Consider the following 21,259-nt stretch of genomic DNA (forward strand, 5'->3'; position numbering starts at 1 on the left):
TTCTCTCTGTCTCTCTCTGTCTCTCTCTCTCTCTCTCTCTCTGTCTCTCTCTCTGTCTCTCTTTCTCTATCTCTGTTTCTAATAAAGTGACCAGTGAGTTTATGAGAAACTGTCTCTTACACATGTTCGTGTGTGTGTGTGTGTGTGTGTGCAGTTCTGTAAGAAGGGTCTGAGCGTGTGCGTTTGGTGAAACCGGTATCTACGAACTGCCGCAGTACTGGTTCCTTCTTCCCGGTCCTCTACACGCTTAGCAACCGTAAGCTCCGTCCACTCACCGTCCAGAGTCCCCCTCCCTCTGCTCTGCTCAGCAGCAGTGATGCACTGATACAGCAGGGTTCTGCCCCAGTCCAGAGAGTTCTTTAACCTGGACAGTGCACTACTAAACCCTGTCAGTGAGTGACCAGTAAAACCCCACACTCAGTCTGACCAACTACACGCTCCTGACCTCAGCCCTGCAGCTGATCCACTGCTGGATTAAAATGGATAATATACACTATATGTCCAAATGTTTGTGGACACCCCATCTAATAAATGCATTCAGATACTTTAAGTTGCACCATTGCTGACACACACAGCTTGTTTAGTCCCTGTAGAGAAGAAGTACTGCCAATAGAATAGGACCATGCTGCCTAATGCCAGGCGTGGACTAGAGGGGTATAAAGCCCCCTAGCATTACCATGGGGGTGATGAGGTGGGGTGGTGGTGTGAATGCAATCAGTTCCCTACAGCAATGCTCCTAGTCCAGTCTAAACCTAGTAGAAAATCTTCTTCTCTGGACAGTAGAGACAGTTACTCCAATAACAGCTCTTTTTAATCCCCTTGATTTCAGAAGAAGCAATGAATGAGCAGGTGTCCCAATACTTTTGTCCATGTAGTGTACATATACATATATAGATAGAGAGATTCTCTGTGTCTGAGTATAAGTATGTGGCTGGGTGTGTATTTGTGTTTGTGTGTAGGACATGAAGACCAGCTGATCCCCTACAGTATGGTGCAGCCAGTGGAGGTTGACTGTAAACGGCCCGTGGTGTTCTCCCCCTCTCTGCTGTCCCGTCGACTCATAGAGAGATTACTGCAACCTGCAGAGTCAGGGCTGCACTTTAACACCTGCCAGCCAGGTACACACACACACACACAGACTCACACACACACACTTACAAACACACACACACACATACAGCACCCATCGCTGAATGAATCTGTAGCTCATGTGGATCCAGTTGTTAGTCAGCTCAGCTGATATTTACTAAGCTTTGAGCTACAGATCAGATAAAGCAGAGGAGAGCTGCCAGTAAAGGAGGACTGCTGTAAGTACTGAGAGCAGAGAGAGCTTCAGCGTAGCCCTCAGAGCAAACCTCCTCATTCACAGTCGGTCAGTCTGAGCTATTCCTCAGCTGCTGGTCAGGAACCACCTGTGATGGAGACACTCGTGATTGGTGGACAGAAACAGAAGGGAATTTTTTTTTTACAGAAAACTAATGTGGAATAATAGTGTTGTAATCATGTGTGTTATATATTATATTACACTATATGTGATGTGTGTGTGTGTGTGTGTGTGTATATATATATATGCAGTGATGTCATTGATGATTGCTCCTGCAGAGCCCATCTCAGTGTGTGAGCAGCAGGATAAGAGTGTGTTCCTGCTGGATTCTTCAACATCAGAGCCAGCTCTGGGAATCAGACTGAAGAGCATTCAGGAGGTTATAAACCAGGTACACACACACACACACACACACACACACATTCAGTACAGATTCAATCATGACCTACATTTAGCTATCTATCCATCTGTCTGTTTTTCTGTCTGATGTGTGTGTGTGTGTGTGTGTGTGTGTGTATCAGGAGAAGCACTGTCTGTTGGAGTTGGGGCTGAACAGTGTTGAGGGTCTCCTGAAGCAGGGTCTGTATCCCATCGTCATCCATATCAAACCCAAAGATAAGAAGGGCAGGAAGTTCCGGTACGTCTCTCGCTTTTTTCCATTACATTACCAATTCCATTACCAATTACATGATCAATTATATTACCAATTCCATTACCAATTACATTACCAATTATATTACAATTACATTTCCATTATATTTTCCATTATATTATCCTTACATTAACACTACATTAACAACTTTGTTACAATTACATTATCGATCATATTGACTGTTAACTATAAATATTATTATACTATTTCTATAAACAGTGCCCTTTCTCTCTCTGTCTCTTTATCTCTTTCTCTCTCTCTCTCTCTCTCTTTTTATCTCTCTCTCTCTCTCTCTGTCTCTTTATCTCTCTCTCTCTCTCTCTCTCTTTTTATCTCTCTCTCTCTCTCTCTGTCTCTTTATCTCTCTCTCTCTCTCTCTCTCTCTCTCTCTTTCTCTCTCTCTCTCTCTCTCTCTTTATCTCTCTCTTTATGTTTCTCTCTCTTTATCTTTCTCTCTCTCTCTCTCTCTCTCTCTTTTTATCTCCCTCTCTCTCTCTCTCTTTCTCTCTCTCTCTCTCTCTCTCTCTCTCTCTCTGCAGTAAGTTGTTGTCATGTGGGGGGGAGGATGAGCTGATGCTGGAGCTGAAGACGGAGGAGCTGCAGTTGGAGACCCTGCCGCTGCTGTACTGCACAGTAGAGCCCAACACATGGAGCTGCACCGAGGACCTCCTGACTGCCGTCCGCAACACCATCCACAGCCAGCAGGGGGCGGTGGCCTGGGTGGAAATGGACAGACTGCAGTAGAGCAGCAGATGCACTAGGGGGCAGTCTGTCCACCTCTAATTCATCTAGGTTTTAGGATTATGGTAGTACTTTTAACACTAAAGCAGCACAGACCCCAGTTCAGTTTGAGCGCCCCCTAGTGTGAGTTACACCCAGGAGAGTTACTGAGACTGACACTTTCTGAAGCTCTTACCTTCAGACCCACTGTGAAGACAGACCTCACTCTCACTATAGCAGACACTGAATAATGAACTTTAATATTAATAATAGTAATTGAATATATTTATAGAGGGGATATTGGTGCTAGAGGTGATCTTTTAGAACATGTTTATTATTTAGCACAGAACTTTATAACACTGTAATCATATTTATATATCAGTGGTTTTATATAGACGTTCTGTCAGTGATTTTTTATTGAGCCATACTTTTTATAAACTGTGATGACTGAAAAATAAACAATAAAAAAGTGCTTATTTATGCACAACTGTTACCATGGCATGTTTCCTTTGATTAAAACCATCCATCCAGCTTCATCAGCCGGTGACGACCAGTCCATGTCCTGCGTTTTTACCCGGATCACCAATAACAGCCCCACACCACCAGACGCTCTCTTTACCTGTAGACTGTCCCATTAGCACTGACGTATGTAAATGTGCTTTGTTCTGATTGGGTGTCCTAAATTGTGCCTAAAGCAGTCCAGGCTCAGTCAGCTCTTTTTAGCGGTTCTCCTGACTCAGCATGAAGACCTGATCAGATCAGGCAGGAGCTGGAGGAGGCCTGCAGACAGCAGGACGGGAGGAAATGCAGGCAGAATATGTAAATGAGATTCATTAATAAATTAACTACAGTAATTGTACTAGGCAGTTGCTACAGTATCCTAGGTGGTTGCTATGCTGTTTCAAGTGGTTCCTATGCAACAGTTCCTATTATATCACAAGTGGTTGCGTTAGGGTTGCCATGGCTTAAATGGTGGTTGCTATGGGGTTGCTATGTGGCTGATATGCTTCCCCATGTAGTTGCAATGCTGTTGCTGAGCTGTTGCTATAGTATCCTATGTGGATGCTATGGGGTTGCTATGCTACTCCAAGTGGTTCCTATGCAACGATTCCTTTTGTATCGCAAGTGGTTGCTTTAGGGTTGCCATGACATCCTTGATGGTTGCTGTGGGGTTGCTATGTGGCTGATAAGCATGTTCCACTCCATGTAGTTGCAATGCTGTTGCTTTGCCATTGCTATATTATCCTAGGTGGTTGCTATGGCATTGCTATGCTGTTCCAAGTGGTTCCAATGCAACAATTGTTGTATTGTATCGCAAGTAGTTGCTTTGGGGTTGCCATGGCATCATTAGTAGGTTGTGGCTGATATGCTCTTTCACGTAGTTGCTATGCTTTTGCTTAGCAGTGGCTCTATAGTATCCTAGGTGGTTGCTATGGAGTTACTAGGCAGTTCCATGTGCTCGCCATGCTGCTGTCAAGTGATTGCTGTGGTATCACAGGTGGTTGCTAAGTGTCTGATGTGTTCTTCCTTATAGTTGCCATGCTGTTTTAAGCAGCTGCTATTATATCCTAATTGGGGTTGCTAGGCAGTTGCTAAGCTGTTCAAAGTGGTTGCCATACTGTTGCTAAGTGGAATAAAAAGCCCGTGCGTGTGTGTGTGTTTTAAAGCTGGTCTCTTTATCGCCACCCCATGGAGAGAGCCTGTCTCTGCATCGCCCCCAGTGTTTTCAAAAAAGGCCCGCTCTACATCGCCCCCCCGTGGAAAACACCCCTCACTACACCTTTCGTGCACTTAGGCAGGAAGACTTGGGGCTGAAATGGCCGAATAACAATTCAAATGGCTTTAACGAGCGCGTTTTAAACAACCTACTCGTTCCTTTACCGCCGGATTTATTTCCCCCTCGCCTGTTTCTGTCTTTATCCTCTTGTCTTGCATTCTCCAATGTGCTTGCAGCCTCGAACCTGGATGCACCGTGTTGTTTTTCGTGCATCTAACGGGGTTTTATCTGGCTGCACTAAGCTGCTGCTGCTGCTGCTGATATGCCATAGGTAACAACTCCCAAGGTAAAGTAGCGCTGCTGTTTAACAGGGGAAACTGGGGGTGGAAATGTACTGAATGCATGTTAGAAACGCGGGGTTTCGAGGCGAGGTCGCGGGGAATGCATCGGTTATAACCGGGTTACTAAGCTCAGCCCGTCCGCCTGGAAGCCCGAGGCTGGAGGGCTGTGGAGTGGAGCTGAAGTTTTTGTTTTGGTTCTCAGGTCGAGTGTCTTGCTCGTCCAGCGAGGCTTGTTTAATGCTTAATCCAGCAGAATCGACCAAACTTGTGGATACATGTACAAAATAAACCGAATTCACCTGAAGCAAAGCCTGTAAAAACGCACAAATTCGCTTTGCAAAACAGATATAACACCATAGCTCGCGCTAACTACCTAATAGCTACACAACACCTGAAACAGTCACTGCACATTATTAATAAAACAACTAGCTAATCAGCCGCACCTTAATTAGACGTTTATAGCTAAATAAATACGTTATAACTGCTTAATCGATCATTTTAACATCGCTACAAAAACCGCTAAAGCTAAATACGTCATCCGCTTTATTTTAGCCAAATAAATAATCCTCATATTTAACTTGCCAGCTTTCAAATGTTCGGAAAAGTCGATTAAATCAACGTTTATTATGAGAAAATTGTCCATAATCGAGCATTTTAGCGCAGTAAATGTGTTTACTGGCTGCTTACTGAGTCGGTAGCCAGGGTTAGCCCGTTAGCACATATGCTAGCTAGCTATAAGTAATGCTACACGCCTGGTATTGCTATAGATAGGTTCATTAAGTCGCAGGTAGGAGATTTATTAATGAGGGGAATTGATTAATAAGTTGTTGGGTTTCTGTATAACGTGAATGTTTCGTGTTTTGTGCGGAAATGATGTGTTTTTTCTTTACAGTTCGATGCTTTCATAGCTAGCATTTGCGCGAAGTTAGCTAGCTAGCGCAGTTAGCCTTTAGCGCTAGGCAATGTTTTCGAATTTATCGGCGTTGGAGGTTGGAAATGTGGATTTTTTAAGGTGATTAAATGTTGTTTGTGAGGATATTAGTTTTGTAATAAACCATATAATGATTTGAGTTTGGTGTTTTGGTAGTTTTAAGTCAAGCTCGAAGCTAAAGTTAGCTGCTTATTGGAATTTTCCGTTCCACCTTAAATGGTGCAGCAGTTACATTCGGGCGCCTGAGGCGCCCGAATGTAACTGCTGCACCATTTAAGGTGGAACGGAAAATTCCAATAAGCAGCTCTTCTCTCAGGGATTAACTTTCCATCCACCTACTTGAGCGGCTTAAACTTCACACCGTGTCCAAGTGAGTTGTGCAGCCAGGGCTTATTTGGATCTCATTTGGTTGTGTCCTGAATTAGTCAATTTAAGCCATTAGCTCCCATTCAGGCCCATCCAGGGTTCAGGTGTGTGCTCCATACCCTGCCCTGTCTTCACACCTTCACCCCTCATTCCAATCCCCCTAAAAACTGAGCCCGGATCATGCAAAACCAGGTCCTATGCCACCCTCCTGCAATTAAGGCCCATCACTGGGAATGAAACTAGAATCCACCAAAATAAAAACCCCACTAATCCTACTGTGCTGTTTGTGTTTCAGAGGAGTGTTGGGAAAGGGAACAGTGTTTCATGGAAGACCTCAAAAGAAACACCAGAGAAGAACAAAGTCATCAGGAGGTTTCTCACGAGGTAGATTGATTGATAACGCCATCCTATTATAGCTTATTGGTGCCAATGCCAATTCAAATCATATGCCAAATGAGATGCTGAGGCCTTGCTTTTGTGCTTGTCTCGTTTCAGGACGCTGATCAGACAGGTAAAGGTGAGTGATGACCGGATAGTTACCTGTAGTTGAGTTTCAGCAGATGTTAAAAGCACACAATCCACGCTGTATCGGTATCGGTGCCGATACTGGCACTTACACGCAGTATCGTATCGGCAGTAGAGAGCACCGACACCATGGAGCTTACTGACGCCCTAATTTCGTTGGTTTGCAGACTTTTAAATACATTTAAATAGTTATTACCATTAAACAGACGTTTAATTAAACTTTTAGCACTTTTTAAAACCTAAAAAAGTCTATCGAGTAGTTAAGTCAGAGCTGGTATCGGTATCATTACTCGGTATCATCAGATCTGCGGTTCACGGCTGTAATTTTCAATGTTTTCTCAGAACTGACCTCACCTCCGTCAGCTCAGTCCCCCACTCCCCTCAGCTGTGTGTCTCCACGCTCTGGTTCCTCTCCAGCCTCTGCCCCCTGTCCTGCTCCTGGGGGACCTGCAGCTCCCCCCGCGGGTGGGAACAATGCAAAGCGGACCACTGTGGCCAACGGACAGCCCCCCTCCGGAGCGTCTACGCGGTTCATGCCCCGAGAAGTACCCCCTCGCTTCCGCAACCAACAAGAGCCCAAAGTTCTGCTGAAGAGGGGCCAGCCACTAGTGGGGGATACTTTATCACCCATCCACACGGGGGAGCTCTCGAATGCAAACACAGTGCACTGCTCAGGTGGGCGTCTGAGTGATTACTGTTCTGTAGATCTACAACATCTGAACATCTCCCTTGTTGTCATTGTAAGGGCAGCTCGTCTATTTCTCACGTTTATACGTGTATACCTACCTGGAAGTTCAGTTGTCCCACCTGATTCCTTAAATCACTTTAAAGGCATTTAATTATTCCCTGATTGTTTAGTTTATGTGAACCTGAACAGGTTTATAAGGCAGGGAGAGGGCAGTGAGGCCTGAGGTGTTGCAAGCCACAGTCAGACTGTAGAGTTAGACTATTGCCCTAAGTGATCCCGCTTTATGAAGTCCGCCTCAGTCGATATTAGGTCTGGGCAGTGTGCAAAAATAATGGTAAAAAAATCAGGATTATCAATAACATCGCGTGAGCCCATGGTCAGTGTCGGACAGTTAAATGAGTGAGACCCTGAATCAAGCCCTCACTGTGTTTACGTTCCTCCCCAGATCCTGATGTAGATCCTGCCTCCCCTCTCTCCTCACTGTCCTCTACCACTTCAACTTATGCAAATTCCACATGGGGGCCGGTCTCTGGAGCCCCGCCCCCCTCTCAGGGAATGGATAAGGCAGTAGTAGTGGACGGCTCTGATCTGAAGGCGTGGCCCAGCATCGCAGAGGGCAGAAGGCAGCAGGAGCTTTCGGCCCAGAGCAGCAGCAACAGTGGCTCGTGGGGTGCTGGTCAGGTCGTGCAGGACAGCGAATCGGGGCTCAGTGGGTCATTTAGCCCCAGCGTGATGTGGGGGCCGTCTTCTCAGGCTGATGCAGCAGATCGGTCGTTCAGTTCGGAGGTGCTGCCCCCTGCTGGAGTGGAGGAGGAACCACAGGACTTCAGCAGCACTCCTGTGGACTGGCTTGACTGCAAAGATGTCACTGTGGCTGAGTCAAAGTCAGCCCACACTGCCTCCCACGAGACTGCCTTGATTTCAGACAGTGTGCAGCAGCAAATGCAGGGCCAGGACAGGGTCAGCAGACTAGAACAAGAGGCAGGACCAAAACAAACAACTGTTGCTGATGATGCTGATGCTGTGGACTGCGCAGGAGCCTCGCAGGTTCCTGCCTCCAGTGACTCAAATCCAGCTGCCTCAAGGACTGATGGGTGGGGCAGTGGGGTAGATGCTGGGGGCAAGAGTGGAGGCACGTGGGGTGCTGGAGAGAGCCGCGAGGCTTGGGGAAGTGGTGGTGGTAATGGTAATGACAGAGGGGTATCTCAGGGAGCGTGGGGTGAAGAAGCAGGTGGACTTAACAAGAAGGCAGCTACAGCCTGGCCAGCAGGGGGCACCAGCGGGAACGTGAAAGACAGCTTTGCAGGTAGTTTACAAGACTCTCAAATGCTTGCAACCAACGCAACAGCATCGGATAATCAGAAAGGAGGTGCAGATGAATGGGAGGGTTCGGAGTGTGATTCTGCAGGGCATGGAAGTGGTGAGGACACAGGGAAGCACAGCACCCCGAAGAGTGCCCAAGCCACCCACACTGATGTGGCCTTACAGAGCATGCTCACTCGGAGCGATCTGGATCCCAGGGTGCTTTGCAACACTGGCTGGGGCCAAACCCAGATCAAACAGGGCGTAGCCTGGGACCTAGAGACGGACAGCGGGTCAGGATGGAATGAGCATGCTAACGTTAATGCTAACTTAAACAGCGCTAACTTGCCTCAAAGGCCTGAGGGCAGTCAGGGTGGGGTGAGGGTGGCCAGAAACCAGGGGTGGGGGGGCAATGGGGGTGGTTGGGGCGAGCCGAGAGAAGAGAAGTGGGGCGAAAAGGAGGGCGAGTGGCGTGGTCGTCCAGAACAGGGTACCGTACCCAGTGGGTGGGGCGAGGCCGCGGAAGATGAGCGAGTTGGCAGGTGGGCCGAGAACAAGAGGGATCGAGGGGGTTGGGAGCAAGGGGGTGGTGGTGGTGGGAGCGATTGGGGTAAAGGGGACACCGAGTGGGGGGAGGAAAGAGGGGTTAAGCAGGGCAGTCAGGACGAGGGTTCCTGGGGCAATTCGGAGGAAGAGCGGCGGAGAGGGTGGGGAGGGAAGGACGTGGACGCTGGAGTCAGGCAGCACCAAGGCTGGGGGGGGACTCAAATACCAAACAACCAAACAACACTGAAAGGCCCAAATCAGCAGCAGCAGCAACAATCCCAGTCCCAGACTGCACAATCCAGAGGCCCGCAGGACCCCAGGGCTCGACCCGCAGGTTCTCAGGTAAAGGTCATTTATTGGTAATCTGTTAATAGCAATTAATAATGGTGTGTTTATTTTCACACAGGAACTCTAACTCTAACAACTCTCCCGATGTACTAGTTTATTATATACAGCTCCTTACAGCCAAACTAGCCATTGGAACTTAATAAGCTCTTCTGTTTTTAGAGATCTCTAAACAAGCTGAAATTGATATAATGACAGTCTGATTTTCATTCACCTGCTTGTTATCGTGCAGTTTCTATACACTAGTTGTGGTTGTTCATGTTCTCTCTAATTTATCTAAACCCTTCACACTCTCATAAACGAGTACTGTCACATAATTGATTACAATAATGATATAATGTTGTCTGTCTTATCACCCGTCCCCAGCCTCAGACCCAGAACCAAAGCTCAGGCTGGACGTCCGGCCCCATCCCTCATGTGTCCACGGCTGTGGAGCCCAGCGGATGGGAGGAGCCCTCGCCCCAGTCCATCAGCAGGAAGCTGGAGATAGACGACGGCACTGCGGCCTGGGGCGACCCGTCCCACTACGACAGCAAGAGCGTCAACATGTGGGACAAGAGCGCCCCCCAACACCAGAGGGGTCAGTCCACCAGGCCGGCTGCCACTGCCAGCAGAGACAAAAACACAGGTAGAGAATGAGCCACAGAGTTGTATCTCATAGTAATATCAAATATAATTGATATATAATTACTCTATAATTACTCTAATTACTCTGTCGTTTGTGTCATATTAACTCCGACAGGGTGGGAACGTGGTGGCCCTCCTGATCAGGCTGTGGATAACAGCACAACAAGCTGGGGGAAGACGTTTGATGCCTCGTCAGGTTGGAGGGACTCTGGAGAGGATTCTGGAAAAGTGTCAGGATGGGGCAGCTCCCACTCCAATCCTGCCAAGTCTGGTAAGATTGACCCCATATCTCTAAACAAAAGGGGTCCAACCCTGTTCCTGGATTTTACACCAATCATACACAGCTGGTCCAGATATTCTCCAGTAAAAGCGGTTTCACAGTGTTTACTGCCCGGAGTCATGGCTTTTTTCATAATCGCTGTACTGTATATGTCCTCAGGCTCAAAGTCTATGCAAGACGGCTGGGGCGATGAAGGCTCCAACAACTCACGTCATGGCAGCTGGGAGGAGGAGGACAGTGGTCCGGGCATGTGGGGCAGCAGGGGGTCCCAAGGCAGTTCCTCTTTTACTCCTGGAGGATGGAGCCAAGGGGGAAAGAGAACTGGTGGGAAGGTACATGTGAGTTTTAGGATAACTCTTACACTCCTACACACCACAATTTGAGTTTCTTAGTCTTGTCGGACATTACTAAAATAAAACAAATAAATAAAATAAAAGGATTACAATTTTTAAAAATGTTTTTGTTTGGTATTTGTTTTTGAAATCAGTTCATACACACAGATTTAGAGTCAGATTCCATCTTTATTTAGATTTTAATTGGCATTAAAGGCCTTAAAGAGTATTACATGCACTTGATATTTACAAGAATGTAGATTAGGGGAGATTGAACTGTAAGAGGAGCACCTTTTGCTGCTTTATGTTTTTACACATGTCATAAATACACAAAAACAGACCTTTCTGACATGTAATTTTCTCAGGGTCCTCCGAAAGGGAACGGAGGGGACTCCTGGGCGGCTCCAATGTCTCGGCAGTTTTCAAACATGGGGATTGCGGTAGGATCACAGCTCATCACCTCAAGCCTGGATTGAGAGACTGCTAATGTGGTGTCTAAGCTCATTCTTACCTCTGTTTGGGATTAGGATGAAGAGGCCGGCGGTGCCTCGGACCGACCCCGGAGAGGGATGAACGACTTTAATGGAGAGATGAGGAAGGGAGGAAGAGGAGGAGCGGCCTTCCGCTCACAGAGCTCCAAAGATATGGGCCCTGGAGAGACAGGACCCTACTTTGATAAGGTACGGAAAAGACGACAGCAACAACAGCTCTTACTATGAATAAAAACTCAGGTTTGAATGTTCAGGAGAAGGCCACACATTCACAGTGCTGCGGTCAAGCCAGGCTGACTTAGACTACACGACATTCTCAGCTAATGGTGCTCAAAAAGGGTTCTTTGACCTAACAATAGTGATGCCCTTTTTAGTGCTGTATAGAACCGTCTATATAGAAAGTGCCTCCCATTCGAAGAACTGTTTAACCAGTCAGGGTCCATTTATATAGATTCTGTGTAGAACCATTGTCCTTGACTAAAGAACCAGTTATTCTAAGGGTGTTGTTAACCATGTTGACCGGGTTATTGATTATTTTTTTGATATCAGGATCAATCTTTTGCATTGTTTTGCAGATGGGGGGTCATGGTGTGTTTGGTGGCAGTGGTGGGATTGCTCAGTTAAGAGGTATGCAGCAGCCTGGTGTTCACCCCATGAATCCTTCGCCTGGGATACGAGCACAAGTGCCTCATCAGTTCCTCCCGCCTCAGGTGACTTTGTGCTTACTTTTCCTGCTGAGGGTTGTTGTTTACTGCACTTCATGTAATGGATTTTTGCTCAGTGGTTGGTATGATGGATGTGTTGTGTGTGTGTGTGTGTGTGTGTGTGTGTGTAGGTTTCAGGATCCATGCTGAAGCCGATGGCGCCCCCCAGTGGAGGCATGTTCCCCCCGCAGCTCTCCCCTCAGCACATAGCCATGCTCAGTGGCATTCATCCTCAGATGCAACAGTTTCAGCTGGTAAATATCACTGCTTCATAGCAAATACTACAGAAACTGTAGATATAGTGTACACAGAGTTTTCATAGTAGATGGTGTCTCTCTCAGGCATGTCAGCTCCTTCTGCAGCAGCAGCAGCAGCAGCAGCAACAGCAGCAGCATTTCCTTTCTCAAAGGAAGTTCCCTCCTCCTCTGCGTCAGCAGCATGACCCACAGCAGGTACGGTGCCCTCTCCTCTGTTCATACCCATCCAAACTACTGAGACTTAATAATAATATAAATCTAGAAAATCTGGAGTTTTTATTTTTAGAGTTGACGTGATGGACTTGTCCTGAGTAGTTTTGGCAGGTTTTGAATGTAGATGTTTAAGTAAATAAAACCACAGTTAAAACAAAGCTGTTATAATGATCTCTTTCATTCTCTCTCTTCATCCAGTTGGCCCGAATCATGGCCATCCTTCAGCAGCAGAGACAGCAGCAAGGTGTAGGGGGCGCTAAACTCTCCCCTTCCCACCTTGGAGGTGCTGCCCCCAAACAGCCTGATGGACCCCTCCTCCACCCGGCCATGGGAGGCTCTCTGGCTGATCTGCATCCTAAAACCCCCAACGCCTTTGCTGGTCAGTCCCTGTGCAATAGTGTGTTTGTGAAAGTGGAGATACGACAAGACAAGATTTATATTTTCTTTTAGATTTAGATCTTCATGAGTGAGTGAGTGGGTTAGCGAGTAGGTGAGTGAGTGAGCGAGTAAGTGAGTGGGATCACAGAAATCACAGTAAACAAATACATTGGTTGAGACGTAAGCGTAGAAACCACATTAGCCTATAAGTCTGTTAGAGATTACTATTTGCACACCTGTACAGATGTCCTTTTCTTTTCTGTAAATATATTTTTCAGCTCTTTATTACCTTTATTACCTTTAGTACTTTCTACTTTTTTTTAATTTATCCCCTACCCTATTTATTGTTTAGTGTCATTTTCCTTTAGTTTAAGACTGTGTTCTGTGTTTCTTTGTTACTTGTCATGCGTGTTGCTCTCACCAAGACAAATTCCTTGTATGGGTAACATACTTGGTGAAATAAAGAGATTCTGATTCTGATTCTGATTCTGAACACCTCCACCCTCCTCTCTGTGTCTCAGCAGGCTTTGGCTCAGGGGCGGAGCTGGAATCTGTGATGGGCGGGTCAGTGGGTGGTCTGAAGGAAGCAGGTGGTTCACAGTCTCGCTTCAAATGGATGATGGAGGCGGGACACCCTCTCGCCCCTTCCCCCCCAGATCCCATGCTGCACAAGAATGGTAATATCTTTACTGACGTTCTCAGTCGCTCGCTCTTCCACTCACCCATGCTTAATAAATCACGTGATCTAATCTTAAAGACATTAAAGGACTTAATTAGTGGGGCTTAATTAGTCCATTTAAGTGTACTATTGCTATTAGAGAATTAAATATAGTGTATACATGTGAAACACACACACACCAGTCCAGATGATTAGATCACCTGGTTATCTACTAAAAACGTCTGGTTCTAAAATCAGAACCGGTTTAAAATGTGTGATTTAAACACGTGTGATTTTCAAAACTGAGTCACATGACTTCTCTTACTCTCTCTCATATGTGTGTGTAGGTCTCCTGCCCGGGCCGATGAAGCTGCGAGGCGACTCCCCATATTCTCAGTATGATCTGTTAGGGGCGGAGAATCTGGGCATGGCTGACAGCTGGCACAGAACGCCTGGTGGCAAACTGGGCACCACACCTGGCACCCCTACCTGGCCACAAGGTATTAAATACACACCTTTCACACACACACCACACACTGATCTAACAGTAATACGATCTAAAGTTCACAGGATCTGTTTGTGGGCCCCCTCTGATCACACAGTACTTTCATAGGAGTTACTGGACCTAATAATACCTTATAAGGTAAATAATTGAGCTCAGGGTTATTACTGCAGTTCTGATTGTTGTGTGTATGTGTGTGTGTGTGTGTGTGTGTAACAGAGTTCCAGCCAGGTGTGCCGTGGAAGGGTGTCAAGAGTCCTGACCCTGATCCTGACCCTGACCCCTACATGACTTCCAGCAGCATGCTGGCATCACCCGCTCTCAGTGATACTGACCACCAGCTTCTGCAGGACAACACAGGTACACACAAATACACACACACACTCACACACCTGCACAAACGGAACTGTTGAATCTACCCAAAACTTACAGATAAATGTTAAGGTTAAATGAGATTTTTAGTGGAGCTCTTCAAACCTCATATCAGCAGCAATGAAAGAGCACAGTAGTAGATGGAGCCTCTTACCCTCCCCCTGTCTCTCTCTCCCTGTCTTTCTCTCACAGAGTCAAACCCCTCCCTGAACACCTTACTGCCTTCACCTGGTGCCTGGCCCTACAGTGCCTCAGAGAACCCCCTCACTGCACACAACTCGGGTAACTTTTTCTATTTGGCCAGATTTGTTCTGCACAACATTATAATATAAAAATGTATTAAAAATACTAATTATTAGATTGAAATAATTACTATTAGATTAAAATGGATAAAAAATACAAAATAAATACAGTTAGGTTATCATTATTGTACCACACCACAAAGTTGTAATTATTGTTCTGACGTTTGTAGCTAAATTCACGGACTTTAAGTCCAGCTGGCCCCCTGAGCCAATCGGACACAGCAAGTCATGGAGGACCAATCGAAACAGCTCCCACCTGCCACGCCCCCCTCCAGGTCTGACCAATCAGAAGCAGACATCCTCGTCCCCATGGTCAGGGACAGGCCCTCGAATGCCCAGAGGTTGGGGCGCAGGGGGGCGGAGCCAAGACTCACCGTTTGGTACAGGTAGGGGTTTTATTTATTTATTTATTTTTTAGCTCTTCATGAACATATTTTTCATGAACTCAACTACACATGCACAACTTCAGATATTGAGATATTGACTTCAATAAACACTCCTATACACTAGAATAGGAGATATTAGTCCATAAACGCCTCAATAAACACTCCTATACACTAGAATAGGAGATATTAGTCCATAAACACCTTAATAAACACTCCTATGCACTAGAATAGGAGATATTAGTCCATAAACACCTCAATAAACACTCCTATACACTAGAATAGGAGATATTAGTCCATAAACACCTTAATAAACACTCCTATACACTAGAATAGGAGATATTAGTCCATAAACACCTCAATAAACACTCCTATACACTAGAATAGGAGATATTAGTCCATAAACACCTTAATAAACACTCCTATACACTAGAATAGGAGATATTAGTCCATAAACACCTCAATAAACACTCCTATACACTAGAATAGGAGATATTAGTCCATACACACCTCAATAAACACTCCTATACACTAGAATAGGAGATATTAGTCCATAAACGCCTCAATAAACACTCCTATACACTAGAATAGGAGATATTAGTCCATACACACCTCAATAAACACTCCTATACACTAGAATAGGAGATATTAGTCCATAAACGCCTCAATAAACACTCCTATACACTAGAATAGTTGATATTAGTCCATACACACCTCAATAAACACTCCTATACACTAGAATAGGAGATATTAGTCCATACACTCCTCAATAAACACTCCTATACACTAGAATAGGAGATATTAGTCCATACACACCTCAATAAACACTCCTATACACTAGAATAGGAGATATTAGTCCATACACACCTCAATAAACACTTCTATACACTAGAATAGGAGATATTAGTCCATAAACACCTTAATAAACACTCCTATACACTAGAATAGGAGATATTAGTCCATAAACACCTTAATAAACACTCCTATACACTAGAATAGGAGATATTAGTCCATACACACCTCAATAAACACTTCTATACACTAGAATAGGAGATATTAGTCCATAAACACCTTAATAAACACTCCTATACACTAGAATAGGAGATATTAGTCCATAAACACCTTAATAAACACTCCTATACACTAGAATAGGAGATATTAGTCCATACACACCTCAATAAACACTCCTATACACTAGAATAGGAGATATTAGTCCATAAACGCCTCAATAAACACTCCTATACACTAGAATAGGAGATATTAGTCCATACACACCTCAATAAACACTCCTATACACTAGAATAGGAGATATTAGTCCATAAACGCCTCAATAAACACTCCTATACACTAGAATAGTTGATATTAGTCCATACACACCTCAATAAACACTCCTATACACTAGAATAGGAGATATTAGTCCATACACACCTCAATTAACACTCATATACACTAGAATAGGAGATATTAGTCCATAAACACCTCAATAAACACTCCTATACACTAGAATAGGAGATATTAATCTAAAAACACCTCAGTAAGCACTCCTATACACTAGAATAGGAGATATTAGTCCATAAACACCTCAATAAACACTCATATACACTAGAATAGGAGATATTAGTCCATACACACCTCAATAAACACTCCTATACACTAGAATAGGAGATATTAGTCTATAAACACCTCAATAAACACTCCTATACACTAGAATAGTTGATATTAGTCCATATACACCTCAATAAACACTCTTATACACTAGAATAGTTGATATTAGTCCATAAACACCTCAATAAACACTCCTATACACTAGAATAGGAGATATTAGTCCATAAACGCCTCAATAAACACTCCTATACACTAGAATAGTTGATATTAGTCCATAAACACCTCAATAAACACTCCTATACACTAGAATAGGAGATATTAGTCCATAAACGCCTCAATAAACACTCCTATACACTAGAATAGGAGATATTAGTCCATAAACACCTCAATAAACACTCCTATACACTAGAATAGGAGATATTATTCCATAAACGCCTCAATAAACACTCCTATACACTAGAATAGTTGATATTAGTCCATAAACGCCTCAATAAACACTCCTATACACTAGAATAGGAGATATTAGTCCATACACACCTCAATAAACACTCGTATACACTAGAATAGGAGATATTAGTCCATACACACCTCAATTAACACTCATATACACTAGAATAGGAGATATTAGTCTATAAACACCTCAGTAAGCACTCCTATACACTAGAATAGGAGATATTAGTCCATAAACACCTCAATAAACACTCCTATACACTAGAATAGGAGATATTAGTCTATAAACACCTCAGTAAGCACTCCTATACACTAGAATAGGAGATATTAGTCCATACACACCTCAATAAACACTCCTATACACTAGAATAGGAGATATTAGTCCATACACACCTCAATAAACACTCCTATACACTAGAATAGTTGATATTAGTCCATAAACACCTCAATAAACACTCCTATACACTAGAATAGGAGATATTAGTCCATAAACACCTCAATAAACACTCTTATACACTAGAATAGGAGATATTAGTCCATAAACACCTCAATAAACACTCCTATAACCTAGAATAGGAGATATTAATCCATAAACACCTCAATAAACACTCCTATAACCTAGAATAGGAAATATTAGTCCATAAACACCTCAATAAACACTCCTATACACTGAAATAGGAGATATTACTCAATTTACCATTTTGCCAATGTGTTTTCTGTTCGTTTTATTATTTAGAAGCTGCATGGAGTGGTGGTTCATCTGCAGGAAGCTCCTGGCTACTACTGAGCAACCTCACCCCTCAGGTTAGTGTTGTTTAAACGTTCACATTGCCACGTTTCAGATGTTTCTGTTTAAGCTACTGTCACTTTTTAGAGATGGCACCAGTGAGCTACCGGATGTAACGATCATTATGACAGTTTACTTTTAGATGCTTATCTGATGTAAAGAACCTCTTTTGGAGTTGTGACATCTCTACTGTTATACTTCCATTAATATTCTTTTATGATATGTTTTTAATGGTGTGTGTGTGTGTTGTGTGCAGATCGACGGCTCCACTTTGAGGACGATTTGCTTGCAGCACGGTCCTTTGATGACCTTCCACCTTGGTCTGACGCAGGGCAGTGCTTTGATTCGCTACTGCAGCCCACACGAGGCGGCCAAGGCTCAGACTGCACTGCACATGTACGCCCGGTGACCTTCAGTCTTTCAGATGTCTCTGTCCACCTTTATAGATTACAGTCATACCCTCGGTATCAGTAACGCTTTTTACAAACCCTCGTCCTCTTGGCCTTGCCATTTTCCCTCGGAGGGATCCCCTCGCCGTCTAAAAACCACAACTGTGTTGAAGTGCTGAGGTGGAGTTTGTTAGATGAGCTGTCAGAGGAGGCAGAGCTTCGTTGCCAGAAATGATGTAACCTGAAGCATTTCCCCTATATTTGAACCTGTAATAAATAGTTTATAGGCAGTAATTGGTAATATTGAGAGAGCTTATAACCGTTGCTTTAAGTCTGTGTTACCTGACTGTGTCTCTCCGCAGGTGTGTGCTGGGGAACACCACTATCCTGGCTGAGTTTGTGAGTGAGGAGGAAGTTGCTCATTTCTTCACACATTCCCAGAGCTCTGGAGGGGCGGGGTCACCCGAGGGGTCGTCTGTCTCCGAGCCGGCTGTGCGAGAGGGAGAGCGGGAGCGGAGCGGTGGAGGAGGAGGAATGGTGGATGCAGGTGGAGGTGGAGGAGAGGCTGCGGCGGGTTGGCAGGGCTTGGACGTTTCGGGTGGTCTGACGGGCGGCCCGGCCGTGGAGGGGCCCGGACTGGCCCTCTTCAGCCAGTGGAGCAGCAGCGGGGCCGAGGGGCAAGGGGGTGGAGTTTGGGGTGGTGTGACACCTGGATACCATGGCACCAGCCTTTGGGGCACTCCTCAGATGGAGGACAGCCCGCCTGGCCTGTTGCCAGGCGACCTGTTAGGAGGCGGGGCCGACACTCTGTGACTGACAGGGAATGTGGAGAGTTGACCTGAAAACACTGGTACATGGATTCAACACACACACACACACACAGAGCAGACAGGCAGACAGACACCTAGACATACTCGGTAGCCTATGGACATTTTAATCTGAAGACTCTCAACACATACACACACACTCACACTCACACACACACTCACACTCACACACACACACAGTACTGTGCGACAGACAGAACCCTCTTATTTCCAGTCAAAACTACCATTATGTAATTAAGAGAAATTCCACCCAAAATGAATGCCTAATTCAGCCCACAGCAGTTCAGCCCCACCCTTTTACCCTACATCAGTTCAGCTCCACCCATTTGGCCTATACCTGCTTAACCCCACCCATTCAGTCTACAGCAGTTTAGCTCCACCCATTCAGTCTATAGCAGTTTAACTCCACCCATTCAGTCTACAGTAGTTTAGCCCAGATATTAAAGTTATGAGTAGTGTTTCAGCCTGACCCCCTTTTTAAACGAGGTGCGATACAGGGCGGCCAATCAGAACAGAGCTCATTTACAGTCTTAAAGTACAGTAAGAGGAATATTATTAATGAGGGGTTTAGAGAGTTTGTGTGATTATGAATTCTGACTGTTCACACAGTTGTTAATATAACGAATCAGATATAGAGAGGAGAAATGGAGGATGTGAATAACTGAAGGGTGCTCTGACTTTTGCACAGTAGGTATACAGGGACACTCTCAAAGTCAGACATTTTTTTATGAACACTGGACATATGGACACACACACACACACACACACACACACACGGTGGCAGCAGCAGTAAGCGCTCACAGTGGTTCTGTTAGTTGGCTTTAAACTATGGTGGGTTTGAACGGCCTCTTCTCACCAATGCACTCATTTACTGCACATCCGCCGCTCCTCCAGGGTCCCTCTGCATTTCATCCTTTCCTCTGCTTCTACACACACGCACACACACACATACATACACACGTACATACATACACACACACTAAACCGCCTGACCGATTGTTGTGACAGTGATGCTTGCATTGCGATTTGTTTTGCATGAATATAGCAAAGGGCAATCTGTACGTCTGCTCATTAAGGACACACACACACTTACATACACACACACTTCTACAAGCGCACTGATGCAAGCACACCTCCTGACGCAAGTCGTTCTGTGGTCATTTTTGTCTGAGTGTGTGTGTGTGTGTGTGTAATAGACCTTCCACTGTCCTCTTTTTTAGGCTTCCTGTGTCTCTTGTGTGTGTGTGTGTGCGTGTGTAAGTATGTGTGTGAAGGGCTGAGTCTACTGCGCATGTGTGCACTTTACTGTTCTGGCTGTAGTGTGTGTGTGTGTGTGTGTGTGTGTGTGTGTGTGTGTGTGTGTGTGTGTGTGTGTGTTGGTGTACTCTACACTGTGCTGGTACTCTGGCGTTAGCGGGTTTCTGCGTCTGTGTTTTTTAGTATATTCTCACTCATGTAGCCTTTTTTTATCGGCTGTAAAACTGCAATAATGATTCTGAAGAGCATTTTTAAGACACGAGCGCGTGACGGCCAAAACCGATCTGTCCCCAGCAGGTTTACACACACCGCTAAAATACAGATATTGTACGTTTTATGTTTGTGCTGTTTTTTCTGTTATTATTTTGTTTTTTGTTTTAATTTAAGACAGACTTTAACACTCCTTTCAGTGTTTCCTTTTTGAAGATTTTACAGAGGATGCAAGAAGAGTTATTTAAATGAAAGAGAAAAAGAAAGAGCTCTATAATAAAGATGAAGATTGGCTTGGAGGATCAGCTGTGTTCTTTATTCACTGTTCTGTTCAGTTTACTTCAGTTTAAGTAATCCTCACAAGCACACTCTCTCTCACACATACACACAAATAAAAGATCAAAGAGTAAAAATATCCTATATAAAGCTCTAAAACATTAAAGAATTTTGCTAAATTAATCTCTACTTACATTAATATCCAGTATGAAGCTCTGATAACATTAATATCCAGTATGAAGCTCTAATATCATTAATATTCAGTATGAAGCTCTAATAACGTTAATATCCAGTATGAAGCTCTAATAGCATTAATATCCAGTATGAAGCTCTAATATCATTAATATCCAATATAAAGCACTAATAACATTAATATCCAGTATGAAGCTCTAATATCATTAATATCCAATATAAAGCTCTAATAACATTAATATCCAGTATGAAGCTCTAATATCATTAATATCCAATATAAAGCTCTAATAACATTAATATCCAGTATGAA

General features: G+C 44.6%; 2 protein-coding genes across 5 annotated transcripts in view; both read left to right on the forward strand.

Annotated features, from left to right (window-relative positions):
• Positions 1 to 3,113, forward strand: part of LOC140551013 (caspase recruitment domain-containing protein 10) — a 14,989-nt gene extending 11,876 nt beyond the window's left edge. Inside the window, 5 exon segments of the mRNA XM_072674384.1 lie at positions 163 to 256; positions 960 to 1,118; positions 1,603 to 1,715; positions 1,846 to 1,961; positions 2,516 to 3,113. Of these exon segments, the coding sequence (XP_072530485.1) occupies positions 163 to 256; positions 960 to 1,118; positions 1,603 to 1,715; positions 1,846 to 1,961; positions 2,516 to 2,720 (687 nt within the window). The 3' untranslated portion in view covers positions 2,721 to 3,113.
• Positions 3,114 to 4,491: 1,378 nt separating this feature from the next.
• tnrc6bb.1 (trinucleotide repeat containing adaptor 6Bb.1) lies at positions 4,492 to 20,780 on the forward strand. 4 transcript variants are annotated; one of them, XM_072675058.1, is made up of 22 exons: positions 4,492 to 4,759; positions 6,347 to 6,435; positions 6,547 to 6,568; positions 6,919 to 7,251; positions 7,710 to 9,454; positions 9,824 to 10,085; positions 10,200 to 10,355; positions 10,524 to 10,702; positions 11,062 to 11,136; positions 11,224 to 11,376; positions 11,763 to 11,897; positions 12,023 to 12,145; positions 12,233 to 12,343; positions 12,560 to 12,740; positions 13,261 to 13,416; positions 13,745 to 13,897; positions 14,119 to 14,259; positions 14,464 to 14,553; positions 14,744 to 14,959; positions 17,748 to 17,815; positions 18,055 to 18,194; positions 18,550 to 20,780. In XM_072675058.1, the coding sequence occupies exons 2-22, from the start codon at positions 6,376 to 6,378 to the stop codon at positions 18,998 to 19,000; spliced, it is 4,950 nt and encodes a 1,649-aa protein (XP_072531159.1). In that variant the 5' UTR covers positions 4,492 to 4,759; positions 6,347 to 6,375; the 3' UTR covers positions 19,001 to 20,780. The 4 variants fall into 4 exon arrangements, with proteins under 4 accessions (XP_072531159.1, XP_072531161.1, XP_072531162.1 ...); XM_072675060.1 differs by having other exon boundaries at positions 13,264 to 13,416; XM_072675061.1 differs by having other exon boundaries at positions 10,524 to 10,696.
• Positions 20,781 to 21,259: the final 479 nt, after the last annotated feature.

This window comes from Salminus brasiliensis, chromosome 3 (genome assembly GCF_030463535.1).
Source record: "Salminus brasiliensis chromosome 3, fSalBra1.hap2, whole genome shotgun sequence".
Classification (NCBI taxonomy): Eukaryota; Metazoa; Chordata; class Actinopteri; order Characiformes; family Bryconidae; genus Salminus; species Salminus brasiliensis.

What these genes read in the sequence shown, in the direction of transcription:
- tnrc6bb.1 (XM_072675058.1), top strand. Translation starts at nt 6,376, where the DNA reads ATGGAAGACCTCAAAAGAAACACCAGAGAAGAACAAAGTCATCAGGAG. An exon ending in CAGCAGAGACAAAAACACAG is followed by an intron (nt 10,086 to 10,199) that starts GTAGAGAATGAG and finishes TAACTCCGACAG; the next exon opens with GGTGGGAACGTGGTGGCCCT. An exon ending in AGACTCACCGTTTGGTACAG is followed by an intron (nt 14,960 to 17,747) that starts GTAGGGGTTTTA and finishes TTTATTATTTAG; the next exon opens with AAGCTGCATGGAGTGGTGGT.